Source organism: Emys orbicularis, chromosome 14 (assembly GCF_028017835.1).
Source record: "Emys orbicularis isolate rEmyOrb1 chromosome 14, rEmyOrb1.hap1, whole genome shotgun sequence".
NCBI classification, from domain to species: domain Eukaryota; kingdom Metazoa; phylum Chordata; order Testudines; family Emydidae; genus Emys; species Emys orbicularis.
In genome coordinates this window covers 39,926,576-39,938,420 of record NC_088696.1, presented here as the reverse complement: position 1 = coordinate 39,938,420, position 11,845 = coordinate 39,926,576, and the positions used below count along the sequence as shown (strand labels likewise).

Sequence of the window (11,845 nt, the reverse complement as noted above, 5' to 3'; positions counted from 1 at the left end):
GGTGACGCGGACCCGGCGCCGGAAGCTGCGCTAGTGCTGAGTTGGTGTCGCTGCCGCCGGGGGAGCTGGAGACGCAATGGCGGTGAGGGGCTGCGGGGCGCCTGGGGACTCCCGCAAAGCGCCGGGGGCGGCCTGAGCCCCCCCGTCCGGCCCCCTCCCCCCGGGCTTGGCCTGAGCCCACCCCCGTCCGGCCCCCTCCCCCCACATATGGCCTGGCCTGAGCCCCCCCGTCCCGCCCCCTCCCCCCGGGCTTGGCCTGAGCCCCCCCCGTCCGACCCCCTCCCCCCACATATGCCTGGCCTGAGCCCCCCCGTCCCTCCCCCTCCCCCCGGGCTTGGCCTGAGCCCCCCCCGTCCGGCCCCCTCCCCCCACATATGGCCTGGCCTGAGCCCCCCTGGACTTGGCCTGAGCCCCCCGTCCGCCCCGCCTGGACCTGGCATGAGCCTCCCCCGGGCTTGGCCAGTGCCCCCCGCCTGGCCCCCTCCCCCCACATATGCCTGGCCTGAGCTCCCCTGTCCCCCCCGTCCGGACCTGGCCTGGTCTGAGTCCGCCCGCCCCTAGCCTAGGCCCTCAGCCTCGACACTCCTGAGAGCGAAACAGGAGGGTGTTTCCCTGCGCGAGACCCTATCTCTGCTCCCCCACGAGGGCTGCACAGCGGGGTGCGGGAGTGGGGGGGTGATTGTAAAAGCACGGAAAATGGTGAGGGGATCTCGAGGGTGGATGTAGAACGTGATGCTCGTTTATTTAATTGACATGACTTCGATTGACTGTCTCTTTAGAGCTGTGTATGGATCCCTCAAGGGTAGGGTTATAATAGACAACATACGGATAGAGGCCTTCAGGAAAGAAAGGGGAGTGACAGAGATGTTGCCTTGCCCTGTCCAGCCTGTAGACATCAATGACTGACCAACTGTCTTGAAACAGTTCTCCAAACCAGGGCTCCGACTGAACAACAGAGGTAGAAACTGGGGATGATATGCTCACCCACATAAGCTGTCCTCCAGAGAAACTGACAACAGTTAGAAGCATATGGCAATGCTTGGACTTTGCAAGTCAACTTAGGATAAACAAAAAATGTTCATCTACAAAATGCCCAAAGACCAGCCGACTAAACTATGCTTTATAAATGCTGGGGTAGAACCCACACGGAGCTCTACCTAGATGGGCCTCGGAAGTGCAGCCTGCTGACAAACACAGGAGCAGAAGAAGCCTGTAGGTCTTAAGTGCCATTAACAAAAGCCACAGGCTAAATATTGACCACCAGAAAACTACTATGAAAATGACCTGACAGCATAATCCAACCTGTCCTGGAATATGGAAGCAAAGCCAGGGGCCTGACCTTAACGGCCATCTACAACAGCTGGGGCAAGAAACCTACAGTTCCACAAGCAAATTATACATGTGTACAAGAATTCGCCCAACGACGGCTGGACAGAACGGAGATTTTTTTTTCCTCTTTAGACCATATGAAAAGAGCACTCAGTTTCTGGTGTCTCCACACTCAAAGCAGTTAAATGACTACTCTATATAATAACTCCAGGCCTCAACAGCACTGCCTTTGGGATCAGTGGGTTGTGGAGGGGGTGTCGGCAGGAGGAGCTTTGGAGAAGGGATTGAGATGTGAGCAGAGGGGTGCAAGGATGTATGTGTTAAAGGCTGCGCTCTTTTTCTAGCCAAAGGGGAAGGTGGGAACCAAAGGCAAAAAGCAGATTTTTGAAGAGAACAAGGAGACTCTGAAATTCTACCTGCGGATCATCCTTGGTGCTAATGTGAGTGTCTCTCTCCATCAGTCTTCCAGGGCTATGAATTCCAGTCTACAGCTATTGGCTGCAAAGGCAAATCCGAGCATATTGGGCAGGAAACTGCTTCCTTCCCAGATGCCTATTTTGTCCCATCCTTTTGTGGGGCCTGACAGCCCTAAATCCTGTGGGGCCTTAGTGGTCGAAGGGTTGGGGGAATTGAAGAAGGGATTCCTTCTCTGGCTGGCAGCTCCATTTCAGTCAGGGCGAATGTGAAAAGGGCCGTATGGCCTCACGTAACTTCTGCACTTAGGGGCTGTAGGGGGAGCAGTGACACACCTTGCTGAGTCCCCAGAGACCTGGGGAAAGAGCTGACACCTCTGTCTCTCAGTGGAGGTGGAATGGTTTTAACTTCCAGGAATGGGTTAGCAGGGAGGGAGCTGACCCAAACCTGGCCTGTAGTGAGGGATTGCAGGTTGGGAAGTGCACCTTCTCCCACCCAGCGCTCTGAAAGCTCGGGGGTGGGGAAGACTTTCTTTGGGTTTTTATTTTCTGGGGAGGAGGAGAAATGTACAGCCCCACATGACAGAAACAATCCCCCAAACTCCATATATGTATTGGCCTATTGCGTACTGTAAAGGCAGGTGTGGCTAGGAGGTATGAAGGAGCTAAGAACTAGCACTAGGAAAGCAAGGAGCTCTCCTTCGCCTTAAAGCTTTCACCCCTAGTCAGACGAACATTTCTGCTCTGCTGGAGCCAGCTCATAGACTTGTGGCTTGCCTGGCTCTGAAAACTGTCTGGATCCAGCTTCAGCTTTCTGACGCCAGGGAGCTCTCTGGAGCGTTCCTTTTCCAGCGTCGTAGGGCAATAGATCTTGGAGAAGCAGGCAAGGTGCAAGTGGGGGTGACCCTCTGAGACTCAGGCCATTTTTCATGATAGCATATTGGGAGAAGGCCCAAAGCTGTCCCGTCCCTGAGGTGTTCCTTCCCCTCACACTCGCTCATTCTGGCTGCTTGGCTTTATTTCCCTTGTCTTCAGGCCATTTATGCAGTTGTGAACCTGGTGATCTTCTACACAACAGCCTCCTTCTGGACCTGGGTAAGTCCCTGATCTCTGACCCTTCCCTGTTCAGGGTGGAGAAAGCGAGGGGGTAACACCTGCTGGGGTATTTGTTCCAGTCTCTCGCCCTTCCTTCTGCTTCTCCCTGGGGCTGTGAGGAATCTTTACTGGATGTTCAAACAGCGCCCCTCAGATCTCCTGTTGGGGTTAGTGTGGAGTTTGGCATTCACTCACACTGTCTTGGGCCTGCTGCCCCCTCATTGTTTCCAGGTTGCTGTGATAGGCAGTGCATAAGCCATGTTTCCCTGGACACACAGACCCCATGAGGGGCTTTTACCCAGCTGAGACGAGAACATCTTCACTGATCAGAAATGTCAGTACAAATAATTGCTGTGGGGCTCTGCTCCTGCTGCTTTACCCTATGGGCTGGTCGCTTTCATGGCTGATCTTTATTTGCTTGTTGCAGGTTGCGTTTGTGTTTAGCATGGTGATCTACGGTGCCAGTTACCGCTCCATGAGCTCCATGGCAAAGGCGTCTTTCACGGACGATGGCAACCTTGCTGACGGGGGAATTGACCTGAATATGGAGCAGGGGATGGCAGAGTGAGTGTCCACACCCACACGAGTCCAGGTGAGCAGGACCTGCTGCCTGAGTGCGTACACAGACCCATTTACCCCTGAGAGCGTGGGCAGAAGCATAGCAGAGCCTCAGCTCTGAGACCATCCCACAGAGTTCACTTGCTCTCCCCAGTGGGAAACTTTCTAATCATTCTTGTCATTTCCCAAGAATCCGTCGAACTATCCTCGTTGCTTGAACGTCTAGCTCCACCTCCAGGAAGTGAGTAACGGGACACCCCAGGAAGTGTGCTAGGCTGAGATAGTGACTTGCTTAGGGCCTTCACTAGGCTGGATGGGTGACCATACCCAGCTGCTCCGCCAACTCCTCCTTTGCCCTTTGGCTTCTCTCCTGGGGTGTTACATTCTCTAGCAGAGGACAGCTCTTCCCCTGCCCTTTGACTGAGGGGGATGTTTAGGGTGCATAAAATCTTTACCCTCTCCAAAGTTCTTTTCCTTGGATTAGCTGCCTGAAGCACCTACACAAGAGTTGTTTCCTTAGAACAAAGTAAGACCTATTAAAAAGAGAGACAATGGAATTAAAAGAAAAGCAAGCTTGCTTAACAGACCTTGAATTATATGTCTGAGCTAAGCTAATTCAGGCACCCTCAGCTTGCTTACAGGAAAGACCAGGTAATTGTGTGTAGTCAAGAGCAAGTCCTTGTTCTCTGGCCTCTCCTCGGAGATCCAGCCCACGCTTTCCAGAGAGAGTCAGTCCCCTCCACCTATTTGTCAAATCTTTGTTAAAGGTCCTCACCATCCGAGGTGAAGCATTCTGGTTGTGTGTCTGTCCCTTCCTCCACTCTGCATCTGTCTGCTCTGTTTTGATTGTCAGCTCTCTGGGGCAGGGACTGAGTGTGTCTGTGTGTGTTCAGTGCCCAGCCCTGTTCTCGGGCCCGGGGCGCTCCCAGGAGGAAGAGAGCTAGGCAGTAGGAGGCGCTGGTGGGGCAGGCAGTCTGCTCCAGGGGTGAGCTGGGTAAGTATCAGAGTGAGGGGAGTACACACAAAGTTTCACTCCTAGGGATGGAAATATCGTTTAAAAAGTTAACCAGTTAAACGATTAAAATTATATCGTTGAACCGGTTAACCGAGGTGGCTCTGGTGGGGCCGGGGGCTGAGTGTTAATGGTTACGGTTGGTTAACGGTAAGCCTAATGTTAACCGTTTAACCTTTTACATCCCTGACTCCTTCCCACAGTGCCCTGTACGGTACGGTGATGTCGCCATAGTGGTCTGTCGCCGCGTGTCAGCTGGTGCCAGGACAATCGGGGGGGTTAACGTGCAGGCTTGGGCAGATGGCGCCGCGTTGCTGTATGTTCAGGAGGCCCCCTTCTGACAGACAGGCAAGAAATGGCACCTTTTTAAACCTGGAACTAAAATTCTGTGGAAAACATTGAGGGGAAAAACTGAATTCCACTGGGAGGCCCAGGGTGGCATCCCCTCCCCGAAGGCATGTCTGCAGCATTGAATGTTAAGGCCCCGCTGATGGGTGGGAACCAGGGGCTTAGAACAGCAGAACCATCCCAATCTGACTGCACTGTTGCCATCCCAACTCTGTGACTCCTCCTGTTGCCCTCTGTGTCTGTTGCACATGTTGGCAAAGTTGACATTGCAGCTAAACCAAAGACTTTCTCAAACTTTCTGGGCAAGGGAGGACTCAGGGAAGGAGAGGTGGGGGAAGAGGAGGAAGGTGGCTACCACCAGAAAAAGAAACTGCTCGTGTGTTGGTGCAAGGGCCGCTTGCACTATAGCTTCTGGCGCAACTGGCCTGGGTATCACCACCTCACCCACCTGGTTTCTCCCTTGTCTCCTTACTACTTAGTGTCTCTCTTACTCTCCTCATTGACCACTTACCTCTGGAAAGCTTGCTGGGGCCTTTGTGTGACGCACACTGTACAGGGCAGAGCGGTAGTGAAAAAACGGAACCACCTGATCTTTTCTGAAATCCTCCTAGTACTATGGGAAATTGTTTGGCTGGATAATGATAGTGCTCCAGATGTGACACATGGCCTGGTGCTTCACAATACAGCTGTGTGATTGGGAATGGCAGGGAAGATGATTGGCAGGGACGGGACTTTTATTGGCTTGTTCTAAAAAGTGAAGGTAAATGATTGTATATGTCCCTTGAATCCACAGCTCATATAAGTTCTATCTTTCCTGTTACAACTGTCCTGAGTTACTTTTGCCTGGGCAGTAGAGAGAGTTTTTACTTGCCTGATATACTACAATTCACTGCCTAGAATAATTTTTGTCCAAGATAAATAATAGTGCATGCAAAAATCCACTATTAATGCAGCATAGATGTGCTAAGAGACACCGAAGTCACCAAATGCAAAGTTATGGTTTACTGCTCCACTCTGCCCCCTTGTGTTTGTGCATTGGAATAGTCTCCAGTGATGTGATCTCTGGGTTTTCCAGTATTTTACTGCGCATTTTTTCCAGCAGAATCAGAATAGGTGTGCAGTGTGTTAGGACTAATGTGCTGTACTCTCAGCTGTTCCGTTCATGTCAGTTTGCCATTTGAAACACTCCAAGAAGCATTGTTCCACTTCCCTTTCACCTGACAGTCCTGTCACGTTGTACTTTGCCACAGGAACAAACGCTCATTTGAAACTGCGTTTTGTACAGTACTGATTGGAATGTATTTCCAGCGTCCCGTCTAACCCCAAAGAGGATTTGGTACGTTCCTCGAGGATGTGGTGTAGGCAGTTGTTACTTGGGAGATCTAGGTTCAGTCCCCGTGGACTGTGGTGAGGAGAAATTCATTCCTGTTTGCGAGGTGCTCACGTGCTGTGGGTCAGGTCCAGATCAGTACCCAGAGAAGCTGTTTCCAAATGCTGGGTAGCTTGGTGCGGCACTGCATACAGTGAGACATGCTAATTCCTGCTGGTGCAGTGTCTGCATGCCAGCCTATTGGTTTCTTACTCTAGTACGTGTTGTTTCATGTGACTGCCGGGGGGTCGTGTTTCTCTTCTGTGCACATTACAACGGTCTGGGTGTGTCTGAGCTGTGTAGAAGACAAACGTATCATGCTGTTGTGAGCGCTGCGATTCAGCCCACCCCCGCCAATGGCTCTCGCCGTTTGTGTGTTACCTCAATGGTTTTGTGTGTGGGAAATCAAAGGGGGGGGGTGGGAGAACCTGGCCTGGGGTCAGATGAGTAATGGGCAGTTGACCCTCCGGCTGTTTGTGCCCCTTGGGGTATGTTTATCCATGGGATGCTGTGTCGTGTTAGCTCAGCAGCTGTGTGTATGCGGAGGGGCTAGCTGCTATGGCATGGGACTGCACCATGAAGTTTAACACCTCTCCTAGTGCTGCCAGTCAGGGTCCTGTGAGCAAGCAGGCTTCATGCAGAACACAGGCCAAAATTCATACGTAGCTGCCTGTAATGGCGTTGATCATTTTTTCTCCCATTCAGACAGGCCTGCCCTGCCCCTCCGCTGGGGAGCCCAAGGCCCTATTTGAGTCTTCAGAAGAGACTATTTCTCCGAGGCCCTAACTCACATGGCAGAATGGGGAATTGAACACATGGTTTCCCAAAGCCATGGGACTGTTCCTGCCCAAAGGAGAACTGGGAAGGGCTAGAGGGGAGCCCCGTAGCTTTGTAGTGGCAGCAGAATTGTAGTGTTGATGACAGGGTTTGGACTGCAGATGTTCAGTACAGAAAACGGGCCCTGGCTCAGTGCAATTAACCTGTTGCTTTTCCCGTCCCTCTCAGGCACCTCAAGGATGTGATCCTACTGACAGCCATTGTCCAAGTGCTCAGCTGTGTCTCCCTCTATGTCTGGTACTTCTGGCTCTTGGTAAGTCTTTGGGGCCCTTCTCCCTACCCCCAGATTCAAACCTTGCCTTGCTCTCCCTTCCAGCTCTGCTCCAGTTCATAGACTCCACGTCCAGAAGGACCGAGGCTGCCCACCTATATAGCACAGGCCAGAGACCTGCCCCAGCAGAATTCCCAGAGCAGATTTTAGAAAAACCGCCAGTCTTGGTTTAAAAATGGCCAGGGATGGAGAAGCCATCACGGCCCTTGGTAAATTGTCCCAGTGGTTAATTACTCTCGCTGTTTACACCTTATTTCCATTTCATTTCTCACCCTCCCTTCCCAGCCTAGAGCTGGTTTTTGGTAAACCATGCAGCCCTCCCCCAGTCTTCTCCAGAAGAGAGAGTGCCGTTATGCACGGGAATGCTGAGGCCTGCCGGGGTTTGGGTGGCACCTCTCTGAAAGCCCTTGGACAGTGAGAGGCCCAGCGGGCAATGATAGATGGGGGAGGGGCATTTGGGGCAGAGTCCAGGATGTCTTGGGATGCGCATTGATACTTTACATGTGCGTGGTGACGGGGTGAGCTGTGAGTATTTACCTGCCTTGCCTTGACCATGTCGGTGCAGGGGCAACCCTGACTGAACTGGGGAGCTGCTGAGCGCTCAGCACCCCTGAAAATCAATTCTCCCCCCCCCTTCTAACTTATCAAAGACTTTAACACCTGGCACAGGTAGACGTACATCAAAACAGAACTTCCTGCATAGACTGATTAAAAACCGCAAACTGATTATTACCTAGCTTTGTCACCAGTGGGTCTGTGTGGCAGAAGCCACCCGTTATAAATGGCTGGCTGACTAAAACGTAACTCAGAATGTTTTCCTTTGTCGGCGGAGCGGCCTCGTGTCTGACCCCTGTACTGGGCGTCTTGTCAGGAGGAATAGACTGAATTGAATAAGCATTGAAATGGAGTAGCCCATATTCTCCTATTCCGAGGAGCAGTCCTCCTGGAATGGGGGCGAGCCCGTTGCTGGGAAGTGGGGCCTGGTCTGTGGAGATCTTAGGAACTGAAGCCAAGATTTTCATGACTAGGCTCCGGTCATGAGGCCTCAAGTCTATATTTAGGCCCCTAAAGAAGCGGGTGGTTCTCAAAAGTGCGGAGCCCCTGCAGCTCCCATTGACTGCGGCACGTATTTAGGGGCACCTTTCACCAGCACTGACGTCATTAAAGACTAGACCCAGGTCTGGATGTAGAATCAGCTTCTCCAGAGCTCTGCGGTCCCTGGTAGCCGAGCGGTGTCCTACAGTAACTGAGTTTGCTGCCTGTTGTGCTTTGTAGGCGCCAGGACGGGCTCTCTATCTCCTGTGGGTGAACATCCTGGGGCCCTGGCTCACGGCCGACTCTTCAGCTGCCACCCAGGAGCCAAATGAGAAGAAGCAACGCCGCCAGGAGCGCCGCCAGATGAAGCGCTTCTAGCTACACACGTGGGGGTGAATTCGATCTAATTCACCATCTCCACCTGGTTACTTCATCAGGGATGCGATTTAAACCAATCAGAAACCATCACAGTGTCTGTCACCCTCTCATCAATCCATTCCACTCTAAAGGCTGCCAGAGACTTCCCTTGACTGCTTCTGATGGTCACATCAGGGGCTGCTCCACCACTTGGGGCCTTACTTGACAAGGGGGAGGGAGGTTACGATGGGATATGTGTAAATAGCTTTTTCAAGCAATGGTGTAATGAGTTTGGGGATTGGGAATTGCCTTGTTGGAGGAAATATATTAAAGAGGAGAATCTAAGCGATGGGACTGGTGGCCGATGTTTGCTTCAGGGTCAAACTTTGCAACAACAACAACAAAATCACCAGCAGGCAGAGATGAGAGCTGGAAAATGTCATGCCGCCAAGTGAAAGTTTGACAAAGTTCTAAGCAATGGAGAAAGGACATTCAGAGTGGAGCTGGCTACTCTCACTGAACTATCACTGACAGGCTGGTACCGTTCACAATAGTCCCCCAGCACTGCCAGAAGCTGGCGCTCAGATTTCAAGTTCTTGGGTGACACCTTCCCCCATTTCTTCGCTAGTCCCCTAGTGAGGCCTCCAGCGTCACTGACACTTCCCATGTAAACACGAGTGGAAAAAAATCTTTATTGGGGGAATTAAAATCCTCCTTACAGCTGAGGAATGGTCAAGGGCAAAGGCATTTTTACAGGCAATGTCTAGACCAAGGGTGGGAAGCAAATAAGCAGTTGATTGAGTTCTGGTGCAGACTGTGCTGACCAGAGCGCCTGCTCATGAGGCAATATCGCGCTGTCAGAAGCTTTTCATGGCATGCAGCCTAAATTTGATTTCTTTAATAATATCCAGTTCCCTCTCACCAACTAGAGAAGACACTCCGAGCTGTCTGGCTTCCCCTCTGCCCAGGTACTACAGTGATGAGCACAGTACAAGAACCGATCTAGACTAGAACAGACCTGGTGCTCCTTCAGCCACTCATCCAGCTCTGCTCCTCCAACACCTCACACCCTTCCACCCTCCCTGACCAAGCCCCCGCTCCCGCCGAGGGTTTTAATCTATGATCTGCAGACTTCTCACAGTCCTCTCAGTGATTCCTAGAGAAACATTTCTCTTCTCCATCTTGGATTTGGGCTGTTTAACTATCTTCCATCATCCTTCCTTCCCCCAGTGTAACGCCCTCCCCCTGCAACAGCATTTAAAAAACACAACCCCCAAAGCACCTCTGCTGCTAGTTCCCTCCCGTGGCATTGCATGCATCTTAGCCATCATCCCCTCCCCCCCACCCTCACCGCTGCATTCCATCCTGCTACGCCATGTCCTGCTGCAGGAATCCACACAACCAGCTCTCCCTTTGCAGGACCCGATGCTGAATGGATGGGAGGAAGCTCTGAAATGGCAGCCTGCCTCCTCCAGGTGAGGACTGACCTGCCGACCAGTCACAAAACGAATAATAAATACGCAGACCCCTGGGCACCCTAAATGCTTTGGACGGCTGCAGTCAGACACGCACACAAGACAACTCCCTTTTGTGCCAAAGGCTTCCTGTCCACAAGGCAGTGTGGCCTGGGAAATGGGACTCTGCCACGGGGCAGGCAGGTCAGGACCCTGCAGACCTGGTCAGTCCGGCAGCAACTGCTCTAGCTCCTCCTCATTCAGTCTGTTGGTGGCAATGATGTGGTCAAGCTGCTGCCTGTACCGTTCCATGTCCTGCATGAAATGGGGGATTCGCGCCTTCTCCAGAACCCCAAATTGCTTCAGCTGATTCACATCTTCGTAGGAGACCTGGTGGAAAGAAAACAGATGTTTCAGGCCCTCAGGCCAGCCACCCAAGGGGATCACTGCACACACGCAGCCCCGCATGCATTCTGATTCACTCACCTCCTGCTATAGCATCTGGGGGAGGGCTGCTAATGTAACGACACTAGCCCGGGCCTTACTGAGAGGGCACCACATGGTAGCAAGAATGGATGGACCGTTCCCAGGAATTCCAGGCACCTGAGCTACATGGTTGCTCTGGCCAGGAGGGATGGGGGGCTGTGACCCACCAGCTCCAGACTCTAGGGTCGGGGTCACGGAGAGGCTTCTAACAGATACTCTGATTTCTCGCTGCAGTGCATGAGACCCAACGAGCTGTGCAGATATTGGAGCCTGGCAGGTCAGGTTCCCATCTGGAGCAGAAATTGCTGATATGGAGGCAGGTGACACAGAGCACAGGCACCTTCTCTCAGGCCCAACAAACAGCGGCTCATTTGGACAGACAGGAACCCAGCTTGCACCTGGTGGGGCTGCAGCAAGGGCCAGGTACAGGGTGGGCCGGCACCGCCTTGCTCAGCCATAGAACAAACAGAAGTAAGCACACCCATATCACCGTGACAGGGACCAGAGCACCTACCCTAGGCCTACATCAGCAAATGTATCGACGTGAGCCGTGCAGTGAGAAATGGGTCAGGCCAGAGCTTCAGAAATACACATTAGCCTCTGACTGCCCAGGCCAAGCTAAACCAAAGAAGGACCCACAGAGTCTCTCGGGTGTGGTGACGTTCTTGGGAGACTCCCCAGGTAGGCTGGTTAATTTCCTGGGTTCTGTCACCTCACACCGCTGGTACCTCGTCTTTGTGATCAGGAAAAACGCAGGCCCAGGGTAGCAAGTGACACCTGTCTCTAAAAGCTCTTCTGTGCGGTAGAGATACGGGAGCGCGACATGACCGGTTCCACTGGGCGAGAACCAATGCTGACACGGCCATTAGCACGGGGTGAGCCTGTCTGAGTCTGCTCAAATCTCAGCACCATACGGAGGGGGAGGGCATAGGCGCCGACTTCCCCTCTTTTCCATGGGTCCCCGCCCCTCCCCTGCCCCCAACCCCACCCTGCCCCTTCCATGAGGCCCCGCCTCTTCCTCATCCCCATTCCAACCCCTTCCCCGAAGTCCCCGCCCCAACTGAGCTGACCAGAGATCCTGAGTCTGAAAGTCCTCCCCGGCCAATAGATGAAGCATCTGTGACTAGGGTCACTGAGGGGAGGGTTGGGGAAAAGGGAACTGGTTGTGTACACTGGCAAGGTCCAGCCAACAGTCCAGGGATGAGAGGAAACTTGTATGTATGGGAGTCCGCACGTCCTGTGGATGCTGAGTGGGACAGCAGGCAGACTTCAACCACCTCG

The 11,845-nt window shown here is 52.9% G+C and overlaps 2 protein-coding genes across 3 annotated transcripts in view; one reads left to right on the top strand and one right to left on the bottom strand.

The window, feature by feature from the left end:
* TMEM208 (transmembrane protein 208) lies at positions 1 to 8,967 on the top strand. Of its 2 annotated transcripts, none has more exons than XM_065416565.1 (6): positions 1 to 82; positions 1,674 to 1,769; positions 2,778 to 2,837; positions 3,265 to 3,401; positions 7,130 to 7,214; positions 8,508 to 8,967. In XM_065416565.1, exons 1-6 carry the CDS (start codon positions 77 to 79, stop codon positions 8,643 to 8,645), a joined length of 522 nt encoding a protein of 173 aa, XP_065272637.1. In that variant the 5' UTR covers positions 1 to 76; the 3' UTR covers positions 8,646 to 8,967. The 2 variants fall into 2 exon arrangements, with proteins under 2 accessions (XP_065272637.1, XP_065272638.1); XM_065416566.1 differs by lacking the exon at positions 1 to 82 and adding an exon at positions 3,069 to 3,171 and having other exon boundaries at positions 1,746 to 1,769.
* Positions 8,968 to 10,303: 1,336 nt separating this feature from the next.
* The window catches only part of MATCAP1 (microtubule associated tyrosine carboxypeptidase 1), a 43,257-nt gene continuing 41,715 nt past the window's right edge, over positions 10,304 to 11,845 (bottom strand). The window contains exon 6 of the mRNA XM_065416477.1: positions 10,304 to 10,468. Coding sequence (XP_065272549.1) covers positions 10,304 to 10,468 — 165 coding nt within the window. The remainder of the gene's footprint in view (positions 10,469 to 11,845) is intronic.